This window comes from Thalassophryne amazonica, chromosome 6 (assembly GCF_902500255.1).
Source record: "Thalassophryne amazonica chromosome 6, fThaAma1.1, whole genome shotgun sequence".
Classification (NCBI taxonomy): Eukaryota; Metazoa; Chordata; class Actinopteri; order Batrachoidiformes; family Batrachoididae; genus Thalassophryne; species Thalassophryne amazonica.
In genome coordinates this window covers 124,987,505-125,007,955 of record NC_047108.1, presented here as the reverse complement: position 1 = coordinate 125,007,955, position 20,451 = coordinate 124,987,505, and the positions used below count along the sequence as shown (strand labels likewise).

Sequence of the window (20,451 nt, the reverse complement as noted above, 5' to 3'; positions counted from 1 at the left end):
CATGGATTACTAGCAACCTGAAAGCCCTACTAAATGTAAAGACAAGGGTTTTTGGGATGGGTGCCAGGGATAAATTGAAGGAAATTCAGAAAGAGTTGAGGGTGGAGATAAAAAAGGAAAAAGCAGCTTATAGCCGCAAATTAGAACAACAATTACAGCAGTAAGGAGCTAGACAGGTGTCGGCTGGTATGAGGAGGATCACAGGCATGGGACAAAAAAGGATCAATTGTCTGATAGTGATCAGAATCTGGCTGATAATTTGAATACATTTTTCAGCAGATTTGACAGTCTACCACACCTCTTCCAGTCTAACCAAAAGACTGCCCAAAGCCCTTCTCTTTCCCTTACACCACCTCTAACCTCACCCTCAACATCTGAGCAGTGCCCAAGTCCCCCAGTTCCTGCTGGGGCACCACCTATTATTTTCTCTCCAGCCCATGTCAAAAAGTTAGACTACCTAAAGCCAGGCAAGGCAATGGGACTGGACGACATCAGTCCTAAGCTTCTGAAGACCTGCTCCAATGAACTGTGTGGGATTCTAGCACATTTGTACAACGTGAGTCTGCGCTTACAGAGGGTCCCTAAGTGATGGAAAACATCGTGCTTGGTTCCGCTGTCAAAGAAAAGCCATCCCACTGAGTACAAGGACTCCACGCCTGTAGCCCTTACATCACATATAATGAAGGTGCTCGAGAGACAGATCCTCCCAAACATCAGGGACACTGTGGCGCCTCATATGGACACTTTACAGTTCACATACCAACCGAACTTTAGTGTAGATGATGCCCTCATCTACATGCTGCACAGGGCATATTCATATCTGGATACCCCTGATGCCTCTGTGAGGTTAATGTTTTTTGAGTTTACAAGTGCATTTAATACTATCCGCTCTGTGCTACTGGGGGAGAAGATGAGGAGGATGGAGGTGGAGGATTCCCTGGTCCAGTGGTGTTTGGACTATCTTTCTCACAGACCGCAGAGCTGTGTCTCAGATACCATCCTAAGTAGCACTGGGGCACCACAGGGAACAGTGTTGGCACCATTCCTCTACACCATCTACACTGCAGATTTCCAGCACAACAGCGGCAACTGCTTTTTGCAAAAGTTTGCAGATGATACGGCAGTTGTTGGTCTGATCCGAGGGGACGAGGAGTAGGAGTACAGAAATACCATCAAGGAGTTTGTTCACTGGAGCGAGTGCAATCATCTCATCCTTAACAGCGGAAAAACTAAGGAGATGATTATTGATTTCAGAAGGGGAAGGAGAAGAGGAGCCCATCTGACACCAATCATTACTGGGAACACTGTGGTTGAAGTGGTTCCGAACCACAGATACCTGGGGGTGCAGCTGGATGAGAGGCTGGATTAGAAGAGCCACATGGACACTGTGTACAGCAAGGGACAAAGCAGACTCTATTTTTTAAGGAGGCTACAGTCATTTAACATTGGCCCACCCTTGCTGAGGACAGTGTATCATACAGTTGTGGCCACTTCCTTGTTTTTTGCTGTGGCCTGTTGGAGAGGCCATTCATACAGCGGACAGAAACCGACTGAATAAACTTGTCAAGAAAGCTTGCTCTGTGGTCGGCTTAGAGTTACCATCAGCCCAAAAAGTGACCGAAAAGAGGATGCTTTCAAAGATGACGACCATCAAGGCCAATCCCTCCCATCCCCTTCATGCTTTGGGGGTGATTGGCTACAGCTCCTTCAGCCACAGACTGATAGCTCCAAATTTTAAAACCAATTGAAAGGCTTTATAAAAGAGCTCTGAAAATTTTAGATAAAAGACCATATTCATATCATCACTGCGAAATTTTAATAAGGTATAACTTATTTAGTTTTGAAAATTTTATAAAATTTAAAAATGCTTGTCTAATATATAAAATTTTACATGGGTTGGCTCCTCCACCTCTTGCAAATTATATTAAATATAGAACAGTTGGTCCGAGGGTCACCAGGGCTGAGTAGAGGCAAAATGTTCTGTCCTACAAAGGCAGTGTCCAATGGAACGCTTTGCCAACTACAGTGAGAGAGGCTTCAAGCTTTAAAACCTTCAAAAGTTACTTAAAGGAGTGGCTCAAATCAAAAATGTGAGCATTATGAACTCAATTGTAGAAACTGTAGGGAATGTGCAATGCACTACAGCACTTTACAAATTATTGTTCTTAAAGTTATGGTTTTTAAAATATATAAATGTATGAAATTAGACTTGCAATTTTAATTAACTTATTCTAATTGAGTTGTACATGTTGTTTTTTTGTTGTTTTTTTAACTGTGTGTCCTCCTTTGACTGAATTTGTGTAACTAACCTTCATGCTCAGATCATGTCAGTGTCCTTTTGTTTCCTGTCTTTTGTCTAGTCGGTGTCTTGTTGTAGTAGTTGGTGACCCCTATGTAATGTAGTCTGTTGTATTGTAAGCTTCTGTGATGTTTGTGTGTTTTTACTGTAAATTGTTTAATTCTTATAGTCTGTCAGGGACTACAGATGGAAATTAGCCCACGGCTATAATCTGACATATTTACACTTTATGTGTTCATTAATATGTGTTGTCCCTTTTTAAATACATAAATGAAATTAAATGAAGTGCCTATGAGGAAGACCTTTATTCCAGCTGCTACTAGACTGTTCAACGCACAGTGATTATAGAATGTCCACTAGTGCACTTTTTTGTTTTTATTTTAGGTATTTAGATGGTTGTCTGAATGTGTATGTCTGTGTGAGCTGCTGCAACAGCATAATTTCCTGTAAAGGATCAATAAAGTATCTATATATCTATTTTTGTAACCTGCAGCAAGAAATTTGCATGAAAAATCAGATTTGTGTTTCTGTGATTTTAAAGAATAAACACCCCCTGGTGTTCATTTTTGTTATTTTTCCATTCACTCCACCAGCACTGCCCGTTCACACTTTGTTTGCAGCATGTCCACCATCACAGTGGCATCAACACAAATCATCCTGTTTGAGCTCGATACCCTTCCACCTCTCTGACAGCTCCAGGCACGGCTTCCACGGCCTTTATAACACCTTCCATATCTCTGACACACCTCCTGGATTACAAGTCGTGACAAAAAGCCAGACACAAACGGCGGTGTTATTTCCAGTGGGGATCACCGGCAAAGCTCCGATACCAAACGGCTGCACAAAACGCCCAACAGAAAGCAGAGCGGCCGACAAACAGTTTTCATTTAAAACAGGCGAGAAGCGTGCTACTCACCACCTGCAAGTTCCATACTTGAACTGACGTGAGTGTTTACGTTGACCATCACTTCCTTGTCTTGCGTTGAGACATATGTTGTAAATCTATGCTTTTGTCGAGCAGATTTCTTCGAGCATAAGGTGTAAAACGTGCCGTCGTGAGAGAAAGGTGTTGTTGGTGCAAGGTAAGGCCGGCGTTGTTGCTGTTATCTTATTGATTTTCCTAATCTGGGCAAATGTGGGTGGGGAGGTTAAACAGTAACCAGGCTCGTATGGACACCTATCCATATAGCAGGTGTAACTATGGCAACATGATGATAGAAACTCAAATAGACAAAGTTATTATGAGCTTTTCTCTCTCTCTCTCATCACCAAACAACCATTTCTCCAGATGCAGACGGGGAGTGAAGGAAATAACGAATAAGAGTTTTGACAAAAAGAGAGAGAAAGCCAGCGGGTGGGTGTGACATGAAAGAGAGAGGAGTGGAGAATGTACTGAGGGTGGCAGCTAACAAACTCCACCACAAGTGATGAATCAGCTTTGTTTTGGATGACGAGGAATAAAAAAGAAGAAGAAAAAACCATAAGCTTGATTACAAACAAATGATCACTGACTGAAGCTTCATTGAAGCCACAAACTTTCTTAAAAAATACCCAAAGCAGAAACTGAAATGAACCAACTGCAGGCAAGAAAATGATTTTTCACCCTTTTGACCAAAGGTCCATATAACTAATTCCATCAAGTGTCGTGTACATTGTGAGCTCCGGTGGGTTTCTGAAAATTTTTATGAAGAATTTTTCTTAAATTTGATACAATCATTGGGGAACTTTCTGGTCATGATAAGTTAGACTTTCTGATTCGAACCTTGTGAGCTTCTAAAGGGCCCTGAAGGGTAAAAAAAACAATGGCAGGTTTCACATTATTTAATTTATTGCAGAAAATTATTCAATGCATGTTTCATTTATTTTACATAAAGATTCTTTGGAAGGATGCATGCAGCCAAAAAAAGAAAAAAAAAAAAGAAATTGTCCTTGAATTGGTCTCAAACCCGTAAAAAGGCCCAAAATGGCATTTTGCACACTTCTCAATTCGTAGCTGAACATTTTTCCTTGATTCTGCATATAGATTCCTTTAATCAGTGTCGACATACACAAACATTTTCATTGACCTTGAATCTTTCATCTCACTTTCCCCATATTTGATCAAGTTCATTCTTTCTTTGTCCAAAGGATGTCAGACTCTCTTGGTACAATTTCTTTAATACATTGTTTTGATTTATTTTGAAAATCTAGCAAATATTTAGATGGACTTTATTCAGGATCTCACATGAAATTGTTTGGCTCCATCTGACCTCATCAGGAGTTGATTTGCATTTTTATTCAAATCCATCCATCCCTCTATTCTGAGGGATAAGCTTGTGAAGTTGGGTGTGGAGCAGGTATTTATCTCCTGGATCAACAGCTACTTGACAGAGAGAACACAGTACATTAGGTTGGGGCAGGCAATTTCTGGAACTGTGCAAATAAGCATCGACGCTCCCCAGGGAACAGTCCTCTCCCCTTTTCTTTTCACACTGTATCTGACTTCACCTACAGGACTCCAACATGTCATATGCAGAAATATTCTGATGACACAGCTGTGGTGGCCTGTGTGAGGTGAGGGGACGAGACAGAGTACAGGGCAGTTATCAAGGAGTTCACCAACTGGAGCAGGTGCAATGGGCTGGTATTGAACACCGGCAAAACAAAGGAAATGATAGTTGATTTTGGCAAGAGGAAATGTGGGCATTGAGGTGGTCTCCACATACAAGTACCTCGGTGTCCACATTGACAATAGATTGGACTGGTCGGTGCAGGTAAATGCAGCGTATAAAAGGGGACAGAGCAGATTGTTCTTCCTCAGAAGACTGAAATCTGTTGATGTTTGTAGCGATATGCTTTTCCTTTTTTATCAATCTGTTGTGGTCAGCGCTCTATTATTTGCTGTTGTGTGTTGGGGGAACAGCCTGTCTGTTAGGGACAGTAACAGACTGGACAAATTTGTCAGGAAGTGCGTGTCAGTGATGGGGAGGGAGGTGGCCTCTGTGGGTGAACTGGTAGAGTGTAGGTTGAGGTGTATTATGAATTCCGTTATTAACAACAAATCTCATCCTCTACACGACACTGTGGTGCTCAGAAAAGCAACCGCAGTGACAAATTCCTCTCCATGAGATGCAGGACTGAGAGGTATAGAAGATCATTTGTCCCGGCCGCCATGAGATTGTTTAACGCTTCTTGTTAATGTAGTTTAACTTCTATGTGTTTTTATATTTGTCTTATTTACTGGTATTTTATTGTATGGATGAATTGTGTATGTATGTATGTATGCTCTCGGGCAGATGAATTTCCCCTTACAGGGGATGAATAAAGTATTTATCTATGTATCTATCTATTCATTACCACACTTAAACCAATCACTCATTGGATGAACCCAAGTCAGCTTTGGGTAGGATGTGCATCCAATAAATATATGTAGCCCCAAGTCAAATCTGGAAGCATGCAGTGGCACTGCACTTTGCTGCATCTCCAACACCACGGAACCGACTTAGGTCCTGGACGGCAACCACCCTGGCAGATAACCAGTTCATTGAGACCCAATACATTTAAATTAAGTCACACTGCATGTATCTACTTTGAGTTGGGGCTGATGGAGTCCTGCCCAAAAGTGAAATGAGTTCATCCAAGTGGCTGATGTTTTGGCGGGTACTTTATAGGGGGCGTAGTTTAGCACTGTCTGTCAAGGATGACCTGGATGTGTATAGCGGCGGCATTGTGCCAACCACACATGCAGCTATGACCAATTATCCAATCTACTGTAATCTATTTATGCGTGTAATGAGGCGGGGGGATGAACACAACACCAGCTGGATGCCAGCTGACCAGAGACTCGCCAGAGTCAGCAGCAGATGGTCCCAGAAAGACCTGCAAAAAAAAAAAAAGACAGAGAGAGAAAGAGAGAACTGGCAGTGATCACCATTGCATTATAGTTTATATTTGTGTTAACAGTAAAACTGTCCAAAAATCCTGAATAGCATTGATCAATATTTGCTGTTTTCGAGCCCAGTCTAAGGGCGGACTTCCTTTGGTGATTTTAGGTCCCAATATAAAATTGAGGAAAATGGACCTGAGTTTGTAAAAAAGTAGGAAGAATTCTTTACTTTATATCTGCTTACATTGTAAGTGCAACCAAATACTGATGAATACACCCGAGTATGTATGTACGAGTCACATCACACAATTGTTTTTCACTGCTTCTGTGGTTTTGTAGCACTTTTCCAAAAAGCTAACATGTCTGACGCCTAACATCTTAAAACTGTCTTCTGTTGAAGAGCACAACATGCTTTTCATGGGTTTCATGCCGCAGAGGAGATCTGCGGATTTGCAGATCTTGATCACTGCATACTGTACCCACTTATCCACCTTCACCTACTTTTACGCAACAGTACCCCTCGATCTGCACCAGTTAAGTCCAGCTTTTCATTATTGGGGATGTGAACATGTCAGAATGTTCCTAACCCAAGGACAGACAGCCTGATGTGATAACACAATGAACGACACAGTTAGTGACACCAGGTGATGGACAATCAGGAATGCTTTCTTGAGCGTATCAGCAGTTTGGTGTGGACATGTGCAGAAGCAGAGTGGTTTCCTGGTTACAGGAACAGCCGTCATCTATTCTTCTTCTTACTTATAAGGTTTTGAATAATCAGGTCCCATCTTATCTTAGGGACCTCATAGTACCATATCACCCCAATAGAGCGCTTCGCTCTCAGACTGCAGGCTTACTTGTAGTTCCTAGGGTTTGTAAGAGTAGAATGGGAGGCAGAGCCTTCAGCTTTCAGGCTCCTCTCCTGTGGAACCAGCTCCCAATTCAGATCAGGGAGACAGACACCCTCTCTACTTTTAAGATTAGGCTTAAAACTTTCCTTTTTGCTAAAGCTTATAGTTAGGGCTGGATCAGGTGACCCTGAACCATCCCTTAGTTATGCTGCTATAGACTTAGACTGCTGGGGGGTTCCCATGATGCACTGTTTCTTTCTCTTTTTGCTCTGTATGCACCACTCTGCATTTAATCAATAGTGATTGATCTCTGCTCCCCTCCACAGCATGTCTTTTTCCTGGTTCTCTCCCTCAGCCCCAACCAGTCCCAGCAGAAGACTGCCCCTCCCTGAGCCTGGTTCTGCTGGAGGTTTCTTCCTGTTAAAAGGGAGTTTTTCCTTCCCACTGTTGCCAAGTGCTTGCTCACAGGGGGTCGTTTTGACCGTTGAGGTTTTTACGTAATTATTGTATGGCCTTGCCTTACAATATAAAGTGCCTTGGGGCAACTGTTTGTTGTGATTTGGCGCTATATAAATAAAATTGATTGATTGATCCACCAAAGCTCCCTGAAGTGAAGCAGTTGCATGCCCAAACCTGCACCTGACCAGACCTTCTTTTAAAACCAACACACCTATGAGTGCACAAGATGAATGGAGTTAAAAGACTGTCCGTAATCTAGCAATGATGCTTGTGCACTGCTTCGCGCCAGGTGAAAGATACAGCCCGTGTGTCTTCACCCTTTAAGAATCAGGGTATTTTGTCTTTTTGCTGAACTTTTCATGTTAAAATGATTACAGAGCTGCATCGACAGGTATTATCAACATAAAATGTGTATTTATGGCATGACCATACACACAATTGTTATTAATAATTGCAGTTTCTCATGTTTCTGTTGGAAAATTAGCCATTGTCATAAAACAAGAGATAATTTTCTGAAAAAGAGCAGAGCTGCTCAAAACTTTCTACGCTGCTTTTTATATTTGTGAGAAACTGTGAAAACCAGTGTCCTTATCAAATATTTAAACATTTACTGTTTGTGTGAATGTGAGGTATCATTGTAAAGGGCTTTGACCTTCTGATTCAGTTGGAAAAGCACTATAAAAATGTATAAATGTAGTCCATTTAACATTTAGTGGCGGTGCCCATTGTATGTCCCTGAAATGTTACAGCTGATTGGCTCATATATGAGACCATAAAAGTGACATTAGCTGCCTTTTATGGCACAGAGAGTCTTGGAGCGTAAGGAGAGAGACGCAATGACGTGAAATGCAACACAGAAAATTTCCTGCAGCAATGATGAATAAACACAAAAAGTGCACAGAGCTCCGTTGGTGTTTTGGTAAGAAACACGTATCATTTTGCACATCCTGGTTTAGCGACAGGACGGTTTTGGCTGCTTGTCAAAGCACAGAAGTTAATTAAAGATGAATAGCAAAACAATATAGAGAACAGAGTTTTGATCCGTGCAACAAATTCTGTGCAAAAGTAGCAGTAACAAACAAGTGCAAAGTCTGCACTAACCCTAAACATGTTTGCCACTGATGAGTGATGCTTTTTTGCAGAAGGTCTTCCGAAAGTACAGTTCAGTGAATTTGATCTTTTTTGACCCTAAAATCAGTAAGCCTCTCGGAGTCACCATGTCGACCACACATACATACCAAGTTTGACGACATTGAGGCAATTAGGAAAAACATTACTGCACTCATAAGATTTTTACAAACTATGCTCTAGTGATCTTGACCTTTGACCTTTTGATCCATATACCAATATGCTTCTTGGAGTTTATATACCTAACAAACAGACCACATTTTGTGGCAATCAGGTGATATAAAGAAGGCACTGTTGCACTCACAAGATTTTTAGAAAGTATGCTCCAGTGACCCTAACCTTTGACCCTTTGACTCCAAAAACAATAGGCTTCTTGGGCTCACTTTGCAGAATGTATGTACCAAGTCTGAACGTAGTGAGTTGTTGCACAACTGACTGACTCCCCTCATATATGAGCCTGGTTCTGCTGGAGGTTTCTTCCTGTTAAAAGGGAGTTTTTCCTTCCACTGTAGCCAAGTGCTTGCTCACAGGGGGTCGTTTTGACCGTTGGGGTTTTACATAATTATTGTATGGCCTTGCCTTACAATATAAAGTGCCTTGGGGCAACTGTTTGTTATGATTTGGCGCTATATAAAAACAAAAATTGATTGATTGATTGATTGATATATACTGACATCTAACCCACTGGCTATGTCACAGAAAACACAACTACAGCTGTGCAAAACCTTTAAAATTTCTCTTTTTATGAAATTATTGAGACAGTTTATATAGTAGAGAAGCTTGAATCTTCGACTGGACTGGGTTGCTTGACGCGAGGACGTTTCGCTTCAAATCGCAGAAGCTTCCTCAGCTAAAATTCTTGCTCTGGTGGTCTGACTTCTGTCTTGACTTTTGTAGAGAAGAATAATCAAGAAGTCACAAAAGCTGGAGTTTTAAACCTAACCAGACCCCTCCTACCGAGAGGCAGACTGATATAGGCTAGTGACTAAACAATAGCTCTAATTAGCACCTATTGTGCTCTAGTTAGTCTTGCTTGCCTCTACTGGTGGTTGGCTCTCACTGCGGTATTGTATCACTTCCTGTTCCGGAGCACAGCGGCGTTTTGCTGTATCTGTTAGCTGTTTAATCTGCGCAGTTAGATTGATCTAGTTACCTAGATAACGATTTGTTTCACAGTGTAATCTTCATGTGCCTTATTAGAGAAACTATTAGAGAAAAAATTACTCATAACCATCCCAAAGACATATCGTTCTCTTTGGCTGCTTTCAGTGATGCCGGTATTTGGTTAGACTCTTTCTCTCCGATTGTTCTGTCTGAGTTATTTTCATTGGTTACCTCCTCCAAACTATCAACATGTTTATTAGACCCCATTCCTACCAGGCTGCTCAAGGAAGCCCTACCATTATTTAATGCTTCGGTCTTAAATATGATCAATCTGTCTTTATTAGTTGGCTATGTACCACAGGCTTTTAAGGTGGCAGTAATTAAACCATTACTTAAAAAGCCATCACTTGACCCAGCTATATTAGCTAATTATAGGCCAATCTCCAACCTTCCTTTTCTCTCAAAAATTCTTGAAAGGGTAGTTGTAAAACAGCTAACTGATCATCTGCAGAGGAATGGTCTATTTGAAGAGTTTCAGTCAGGGTTTAGAATTCATCATAGTACAGAAACAGCATTAGTGAAGGTTACAAATGATCTTCTTATGGCCTCAGACAGTGGACTCATCTCTGTGCTTGTTCTGTTAGACCTCAGTGCTGCTTTTGATACTGTTGACCATAAAATTTTATTACAGAGATTAGAGCATGCCATAGGTATTAAAGGCACTGCGCTGCAGTGGTTTGAATCATATTTATCTAATAGATTACAATTTGTTCATGTAAATGGGGAATCTTCTTCACAGACTAAGGTTAATTATGGAGTTCCACAAGGTTCTGTGCTAGGACCAATTTTATTCACTTTATACATGCTTCCCTTAGGCAGTATTATTAGACAGCATTGCTTAAATTTTCATTGTTACGCAGATGATAGCCAGCTTTATCTATCCATGAAGCCAGAGGACACACACCAATTAGCTAAACTACAGGATTGTCTTACAGACATAAAGACATGTATGACCTCTAATTTCCTGCTTTTAAACTCAGATAAAACTGAAGTTATTGTACTTGGCCCCACAAATCTTAGAAACATGGTGTCTAACCAGATCCTTACTCTGGATGGCATTACCCTGACCTCTAGTAATACTGTGAGAAATCTTGGAGTCATTTTTGATCAGGATACATCATTCAATGCGCATATTAAACAAATATGTAAGACTGCTTTTTTGCATTTGTGCAATATCTCTAAAATTAGAAAGGTCTCGTCTCAGAGTGATGCTGAAAAACTAATTCATGCATTTATTTCCTCTAGGCTGGACTATTGTAATTCATTATTATCAGGTTGTCCTAAAAGTTCCCTGAAAAGCCTTCAGTTAATTCAAAATGCTGCAGCTAGAGTACTGACAGGGACTAGAAGGAGAGAGCATATTTCACCCATATTGGCCTCTCTTCATTGGCTTCCTGTTAATTCTAGAATAGAATTTAAAATTCTTCTTCTTACTTATAAGGTTTTGAATAATCAGGTCCCATCTTATCTTAGGGACTTCATAGTACCATATCACCCCAATAGAGCGCTTCGCTCTCAGACTGCAGGCTTACTTGTAGTTCCTAGGGTTTGTAAGAGTAGAATGGGAGGCAGAGCCTTCAGCTTTCAGGCTCCTCTCCTGTGGAACCAGCTCCCAATTCGGATCAGGGAGACAGACACCCTCTCTACTTTTAAGATTAGGCTTAAAACTTTCGTTTTTGCTAAAGCTTATAGTTAGGGCTGGATCAGGTGACCCTGAACCATCCCTTAGTTATGCTGCTATAGACTTAGACTGCTGGGGGGTTCCCATGATGCACTGAGTGTTTCTTTCTCTTTTTGCTCTGTATGCACCACTCTGCATTTAATCATTAGTGATTGATCTCTGCTCCCCTCCACAGCATGTCTTTTTCCTGGTTCTCTCCCTCAGCCCCAACCAGTCCCAGCAGAAGACTGCCCCTCCCTGAGCCTGGTTCTGCTGGAGGTTTCTTCCTGTTAAAAGGGAGTTTTTCCTTCCCACTGTCGCCAAGTGCTTGCTCACAGGGGGTCGTTTTGACCGTTGGGGTTTTTCTGTAATTATTGTATGGCCTTGCCTTACAATATAAAGCTCCTTGGGGCAACTGTTTGTTGTGATTTGGCGCTATATAAATAAAATTGATTTGATGTGATGTGATTTGATTTGACTGTGGTCCCAGCTCTCTTCAGGTCACTGACCAGGTCCTCCTGTGTAGTTCTGAGCTTTCTCAGAATCATCCTTACCCCACAAAGTGAGATCTTGCATGGAATCGCAAACCGAGAGAGATTGACAGTCAATCTTGTGTTTCTTCCACTTTCTAATAAATAATCATAACAGTTGTCTTCTACCAAGCTGCTTGCCTGTTGTCCTGTAGTCCATCCCAGCCTTGTGCAGGTCTACAGTTTTGTCCCTGGTGTCCTTAGACAGCTCTTTGGTCTTGACTATGGTGGACAGGTTGGAGTGTGATTGATTGAGTGTGCGAACAGGTGTCTTTTATACAGGTAACAAGTTCAAACAGGTGCGATTAATACAGATAAAGAGTGCAGAATAAGAGGGCTTCTTGAAGAAAAATTAACAGGTCTGTGTGAGACAGAATTCTTGCTGGTTGTTAGGTGTTCAAATACTTATTTGCAGCAGTAACATAGAAATAAATTATTAAAAAAATCATACATTGTGATTTCTGGATTTGTTTTTTTTTTTTAGATTATGTCTCTCACAGTGGACATGCACCTAAGATGAATGGATCGTGGTCTTTATGGGGGTGGGGGATCCAAATAGACTGCAAGAGGGCGGGGAGAGGAATATTTTGTCTTCCATGGAATAATTTGCCAAGTCATATATTCTCGCATCAGCTGATGTTTTATTTAAACTCAATTATGACCGTTTTTACATTGCTGGCATTTTATATATTTCTTGATCATTTTTATTTGTCTGTTAATTTTTATATTCGTAGACATTTGTATATTTATGCATAATGTTTGCGTTTTATGGAATATTGTACGCTTTTTATCACACTAATAAATTATTTATTATGAATTACGGTGTTTTCTTGAAACCATCCGTTTGACGCTGACATTAGATGTAAATAAACGTCTGTTCATAATCATTTCACTTCGTGACGGTCGCTTTGACTTTAATTTTGCTGCGTCCACTTTGTCACGAGGCCTCGCCTCATTGGCTGCATCCCAGTGACGTCACGGTCACGCCTACCTCCTCCTGCTGGCGTCAACATGGCAGCGGTGGATGTCATTGTGGAAAAGTTAGCGGCTTTTTGGAGGAGACGGATCGTTCGACAAAACTTTCCTTGGATGTTTTTGCTGATTTCAGCGGTGGGGTCAGTTCTGAAGGAGCTGCAGCTCGTCCCGCAGACATATTTCAGCAGCAGTAGGAACGTCCTTAATGTGTAAGTCCTGCGTGTTGAGTTGCTAACTGCTAATTAGCTAACACCCAACATAAACAATCTGTCACTGAGCGGGTCATCGCCAGCTCATGAGAGAAAACGGGCTGTTTTCTTTTAGGTCTGTTGTCATGATTTTAGCAGTGTTGGTTGTAACTATTAGACTATTTGATCAGCTGTAAATCACGGGCAGGTTCGACTTATAAATTCTTCAGTTCTCTGGAACCAGGACGATCTCGGTGCCACATAAATGTATTCATGTCATGCGTTTTGGTCCATATCTCCCGTAATATTTGTCGTGCTATTTTTTTTTAAACGTGTTCCTCATGTAATGCTCTTCAAGAATAGCATATTGAATTGTATTGACCGCTCACTAAAAAAGTATAGTAAGTCCCGAAAAATGGGGTAAATTTGTGCTCTGAGAGGTATTTTTAATCTCTGCGGGCGGCCAGCTGCCAAAACACTGTGATTACATTATGTTCTGATATATAAAATCTACATCCTGTATTTAGTGTAGTCAGCAAACTACATGGGAATATTCATGATACAGTGAATCTATGTCAGGCTGACTCAGTTAAAACGCGATTCGGTACTATTTACCACTTTTTGGTGTGCTGTCAATAAATGTGTTTGTGCACAAGAAACAGGAAATGTGTCCTTAACACATACCTGAAGATGGGTAGATGCCCCAATGAAATGACCTTGTCTTATCAAGATACCAGATCAAGTGTCTTCAAGTGTTCCAAATATGTCATGGCAAAATGTCTGAAACCATGGCCAAGGCTTTGATCACTACATGGCCAAGGCATTCATGCATTCCTATATCTGCTTACTTCAAGCCAAGGCATAAATAAATGAACAATTTATGGATCGTGAAGAAGAGCCTTTATTGTCATTATATGTGCATACAATGGAATTTGTCAGTATAATTGCAGTTAGACACAATCACTACTAGGAACAGTGGGCAGCCACAGTCCGGCGCCCAGGGACCAACTCCAGATGTAGAGACGCTGCCTTGGTCAAGGGCAGAGAAAGGAGCAGACTAGGGCTGAAACGATTAATCGAGTAATTCGAATAATTCGATTACAAAAAATGTTCGAGGCAAATTCTTTGCAGTGTAAAGCTGTAGTACATACGCCAGTCCTGTATGTGGCGCTGTAACGCTCCTACAAAAATACAGAAGAAGACCATAGCGCTAATCAATGTAGCAGGCGATGCTACAAGTTTGCAAAGCCACACGCTGAGTAAAATAAAGCCTTTTAAGAGAAAGGGTCCGCGGATCGTCTGAAACAGACTTATTGTGCATTTAAAGTGAAGCAGTGTGTTTGTATATATATTAAAAAAAAAAACACGTTTTGCGCCACTGGCCGTTCTCCACCTCCGCAGATGAAGCGAAAGGACGCACACTTTAAATGAGTCATGTTTAATGATTAAAAAAACCTTTAATTCAGATTTGGTAAGAGTTTTTATCAACGGGCAGCTTTTGTGGAAACGCTGCAATCCACAGCCGTTTTTCAAAGGCTGTGATATTTGCCAAGTATCCACAGAAAACAAAGAATTTGACTTTGGTTTGAGCTACACTCTGTACAGCATGTATAAAATATACACTAAACACTGAATAAATCACAGTAATAAAAAGTGCAAATAAAATATGCAATAAGAAGGAAAAAAAGAATGCACTGTCCGCAGACTGAAGATTTCACAGACTGCCTGGTCTTATGGTTTGGCAAAGCTCTAAAACTCTTAATATGAGCAAATAAATAATAACCCAGCAAAACAGAGAAAGGGTACACCCTAAACTTAAAAATCTGCATGATGGCACAGAAACATTGTGCCACTGCTTAGGGAGAGCCCTGCCACTACTGACACTGTTTAAAAATACAAAGGTACTTTTTATCTGATTAATCGATAAAATAATCGAGACAATATTCGATTCCAAAAATATTCGATAACTGCAGCCCTAGAGCAGACCCTAAATAAGCATGGTTTTGACTCTGGGAGGAAGCCCAAATAGACATGGGAAGAACATACTAACTCCATACTGAAAGGACCAGACAGGAAGCGATCCCAGGACCTTCTTGCTGTGAGGCAACAGTGCGACTAAGTCACAGTGCCACCATGGTGACAGAGGTTCAGACAAAAGTGAAACTATGAACATAGATTTTTATAGCCAAAATGTCATGCATTATGAAAGTAATGTCAAGATTAGTACCTGTTTCCTGTAAAAGTAGCATTCTGTATTGTACAGGATGTTTTGGTACCTAAAATGTATTTGAAATGTGGACAGAAATAGTTTGGACATTTGGCCAGCTGTATCCAAATATTCATGAAGTCTTAGCAGCATGATGTCCAATCCGGTTTTGGTCGAGTCTTGCAGGCACAGGAAGTGGCTTTATGTTGATTTTAGGATTGGTTAATGATCAAGGTCAAAGGTGACTGTCAGTAGCATAATGAATAGTTTTATGTAAATTAGTTTGGCTATTTTAGTTTCAGTGAACATGATTTTTAAAATCCCATCTAACATTTTCTCGGCACACGTGTTCCTTTGAAATACGGGTGTTCGCTGTTCTCTCTGAGTACTTTTGCTCTCATGTCATTTGGGCAGTTCTTTAGTAATAGAATTACAATGATGGCAAAATCTGGCCATATTTTAGCTTACAATTTAAAAATTTGCTCTTATTATAATTCCATTACCATTTCTTGTTACTTCAGTTCCTTTTTGATTTCTGCTTGGAACTGATTCAAACTCATGTTTGTCTTGTAGATATTTTGTCAAAGTGTCCTGGGGGTGGACCTTGCTGCTGCTGACACCCTTCCTCCTGCTGTCCAGCTCCTCCTTTAGCAGGAATGTCTCCTTCCTCACCCGCCGATTGCTGTCACTGGTGGTGGCAACAGCCATCTGGTACGTCTGCACTGAAACCTTCTTCTATGTAGAGGATGCGACGGGATCGTGCTTTGAGTCCGACCCTGGGGGTGATGTCAAGAAGGAGTTCACATCCAAAGCCAGCTGCAGGAGGGCCGGCTACCAGTGGCACAGCTATGACATCTCAGGACACTCTTTCATCCTGGTCTATTCGTCTCTTTTCATCATGGAGGAAATGGCCCCAATGACCTCCATGAAGGCAGCCAGGATGTCTGCACTGCCAAAGATGATTCTCAACCTGCTGTATGTGGCCCTGAACCTGATAGTGACCATCTGGGTGTGGATGTTTGTCTGCACTTCTGTGTACTTCCATGATCTGTCTCATAAATTGCTGGGGACCCTATGTGGCCTAGCAGGGTGGTTTGTAACGTACCGATTTTGGTATCTGAAATCTCTGTCACCAGGACTGCCCCCTCAGCGCCAGTCAAAGGAACAGAAACAACATGCCTAAGCAGGCGGTGAACCCTCCTGAAATTCACTGTTGCCAGTGTTACGGCGATCCTCAAAACGACGCACTACAGTTAATTGCATTTGTCTTCGAAGTCCAAGATGGTGGTGCTATTTAAAGTTATTTTGTACAGGATGATTGCAGTTCCTCCATAGAGGCTGGCAGCTGCCGTTCCCAAAATGACTCTGGGTAATAAGAGACAAAAGCTCTGTTGTCCAGCTTCATCTTCAGCTCCTGCAGCCTGCATGTCCCCGACTTGTTTGACTGACATTCTGTTGCCTTGTGATGCTGATGTTTTTGAGACGTGGGAACACCGGAGAATGTTTACACTTTCAGTTCCAGTATCGCACTGATCAGTGTATGTTTTCAGACTAATAGGTATTCAATGTTTTTGTTTTTTTATAGGTAAACAATGTTCTAAACAAAGTCATAAACTACGATGGGCCTGTATTTCATCCTATATGTAGGATTTTAATCATCACACTTGGTTTGGAGTCACAGCAGTAATTTCCCTGTAAACACTACTAACTGTGTGCTCAGAGTTTAATGACAGCGGGTGTAAGCAAAATAAGTTTCATGTATAACTGTGCCATAGTTTGTCAATATAACACTGGGTCAGTCCTGCAAAAAACAACATGTAGACCAGGGTTCAAATCCCATTTAAGCTACCTTTCTGTCATTGACAAGACACTTCATATTGTCTCATGTTGCATTCAAAACCCTCAGAAGGTCTGCGATTCTCACCTCTAGCTCAGGGAAAAATTCCTTAAATGCTCCATTGGGCTGGAATTTTCACTTGGAAGTTAATGAAGAAATTGAGCAACCTGAGGTGTCCCAAGTTGACGTCACAGCCATGGCAGCTATGTTTGCAATTAGTGAGACAACGTTACTAATGTTGAAAATGGATCTTTAAAAGGAAGTTTTAACAAGACATTACTGCTTGATGTAATGTATTCACATTATATTAACAATTAGTGAAGTTACCAGCACCATATATCAGCAAAAACGTCTTTGACGACTTAATTTCACCCAGATGATATTGTTAGCGTAGTCCTATTGTGATAGGCTAAGTAGTTGATCCATAGTTCTCTCTGAGGTAATCTCATGAACGCAGTTTTTCCAGAAGTACTTTTTTTTTCTCATGTCTGGTTTTTCTGAGTGTTCTGGACGCAGCATCAGTCCAACCAGCTGTAAATGTGTACTGGCCTCAGCTGGGGAAGTAACATACGATGGGCTGGTGTCCCCTCCAGGGGGCGTCATAGACTCATTTGCTTGATAGTATAATTCAGAGATATGCACTCGCACCAACTGGCCTCAGGCTCTGTGTGGTACTTACTTGTACTACTTTTTCTTCATCCTGCAAAATCTCCATAATTTTAGTTTTAAGTTAGTTCATCAGCATGTCTAATGTGTTGTTACTTGCTACTCTGTTTCCTACAAATTAGTTGGTTAGTTATTGAGTAAGCATGCAAAGGAAAATCCAACTTGGTGAAGGTTAACAGTGTTACAAATAAAATTATATCAAGATCCATCAATTCCTTTTTGGAACCCACTTATTCCAGCTACCATTCATTTACTGTGTGGCTGTTTGGTTTCAGTGGTGGTAGAGCCGAGGGCGGAGTTAGCCCATTGCACCCCTAAATATATTTTAAGCACCCCTATATATATATATATATATATATATATATATATGCCAAAATATGTATTACAAGAACACAGTAATTGATCATCTCCCCTTCTTGGGCAAATGGTTCAATCCCACTTTAAATTTTATTTAAAATGGGATTTTCTGTAATCCCATGCATGCTCTAATCTCTGTAATTTTATTACAGAGATTAGAGCATGCCATAGGTATTAAAGGCACTGCGCTGCAGTGGTTTGAATCATATTTATCTAATAGATTACAATTGGTTCATGTAAATGGGGAGTCTTCTTCACAGACTAAGGTTAATTATGGCATTCCACAAGGTTCTGTGCTAGGACCAATTTTATTCACTTTATACATGCTTCCCTTAGGCAGTATTATTAGAAAGCATTGCTTAAATTTTCATTGTTACGCAGATGATACCCAGCTTTATCTATCCATGAAGCCAGAGGACACACACCAATTAGTTAAACTGCAGGAATGTCTTACAGACATAAAGACATGGATGACCTCTAATTTCCTGCTTTTAAATTCAGATAAAACTTAAGTTATTGTAATTGGCCCCACAAATCTTAGAAACATGGTGTCTAACCAGATCCTTACTCTGGATGGCAGTACCCTGACCTCTAGTAGTTCTGTGAGAAATCTTGGAGTCATTTTTGATCAGGATATGTCCTTCAATGCGCATATTAAGCAAATATGTAGGACTGCTTTTTTGCATTTGTGCAATATCTCTAAAATTAGAAAGGTCTTGTCTCAGAGTGATGCTGAAAAACTAATTCATGCATTTATTTCTTCTAGGCTGGACTATTGTAATTCATTATTATCAGGTTGTCCTAAAAGTTCCCTAAAAAGCCTTCAGTTAATTCAAAATGCTGCAGCTAGAGTACTGACAGGGACTAGAAGGAGAGAGCATATTTCACCCATATTGGCCTCTCTTCATCGGCTTCTTGTTAATTCTAGAATAGAATTTAAAATTCTTCTTACTTACTTATACGGTTTTGAATAATTAGGTCCCATCTTATCTTAGGGACCTCATAGTACCATATCACCCCAATAGAGTGCTTCGCTCTCAGACTGCAGGCTTACTTGTAGTTCCTAGGGTTTGTAAGAGTAGAATGGGAGGCAGAGCCTTCAGCTTTCAGGCTCCTCTCCTGTGGAACCAGCTCCCAATTCAGATCAGGGAGACAGACACCCTCTCTACTTTTAAGATTAGGCTTAAAACTTTCCTTTTTGCTAAAGCTTATAGTTAGGGCTGGATCAGGTGACCCTGAACCATCCCTTAGTTATGCTGCTATAGACTTAGACTGCTGGGGGGTTCCCATGATGCACTGAGTGTTTCTCTTTTTGCTCTGTATGCACCACTCTGCATTTAATCATTAGTGATTGATCTCTGCTCTCTTCCACAGCATGTCTTTTTCCTGGTTCTCTCCCTCAGCCCCAACCAGTCCCAGCAGAAGACTGCCCCTCCCTGAGCCTGGTTCTGCTGGAGATTTCTTCCTGTTAAAAGGGAGTTTTTCCTTCCCACTGTCGCCAAGTGCTTGCTCACAGGGGGTCGTTTTGACCGTTGGGGTATTTCTGTAATTATTGTATGGCTTTTGCCTTACAATATAAAGCACCTTGGGGCAAATGTTTGTTGTGATTTGGCGCTATATAAGCGCACCTATATTCATCTCTCTCTCTGCTCTGGCATGTGTTTGTGTCACGTGGTGTTGCGGGTGGCGCACATTTAGCAGAGGCGCTGTCCTGTGAGCGCTGGTGGTAACCTCGCCCAGCCGCGCTGTCAAGTGATTGCCAGGCAGCGGTCACATTTGCGAGGTATTTATTCAGTTTATGTCTCTGAATGTGAAGAGCAAGTACAACTTTCTGAAAAGTGCTTATTTTACTCACCTAGCGACCTATCGCTAAACACAGTATGTTGCTCTACAAATTAGTGCACGCTGTGCGTGGTCAATTGTAAGATTGATTGTGTTGTCTTTTTTTTTTCTTTCAACTAAATCCTCTTGTTAGCTACTAAATGGTGCTGCCCTTCAATCTGTGTAGCTTCCATGAACAAATCCCTCTCCTACATCAAATACCATGTACACAGATCTGACCTTAAATGCTTAGTTAAGGTCCTTAACTAAGCATTTCAGAATTAAGACAGTAAACGTTACCACAAAGTTTAATGCACAGCATGATAAGTGAATAATTAAAATTCCTGCCAAAAAGGTATAAATCATAAAACTCATTTTGTATTTTTAGTTGTTGGCAGTAAGTGGCAAACCAAGCCTGCAGTGCAGTGATGGATATCAGAGAATT

The 20,451-nt window shown here is 41.0% G+C and overlaps 1 protein-coding gene across 1 annotated transcript; it reads left to right on the top strand.

Moving 5' to 3' along the window:
- Positions 1-679: 679 nt before the first annotated feature.
- On the top strand, positions 680-18,258 carry fitm2 (fat storage inducing transmembrane protein 2). Its single transcript, XM_034171551.1, has 3 exons — positions 680-1,152; positions 12,901-13,140; positions 15,899-18,258. The coding sequence occupies exons 1-3, from the start codon at positions 680-682 to the stop codon at positions 16,506-16,508; spliced, it is 1,323 nt and encodes a 440-aa protein (XP_034027442.1). The 3' UTR covers positions 16,509-18,258.
- Positions 18,259-20,451: the final 2,193 nt, after the last annotated feature.

What these genes read in the sequence shown, in the direction of transcription:
- fitm2 (XM_034171551.1), top strand. Translation starts at nt 680, where the DNA reads ATGAAGGTGCTCGAGAGACAGATCCTCCCAAACATCAGGGACACTGTG. An exon ending in CTGATCCGAGGGGACGAGGA is followed by an intron (nt 1,153 to 12,900) that starts GTAGGAGTACAG and finishes CTTTGTCACGAG; the next exon opens with GCCTCGCCTCATTGGCTGCA. An exon ending in AGTAGGAACGTCCTTAATGT is followed by an intron (nt 13,141 to 15,898) that starts GTAAGTCCTGCG and finishes TTTGTCTTGTAG; the next exon opens with ATATTTTGTCAAAGTGTCCT.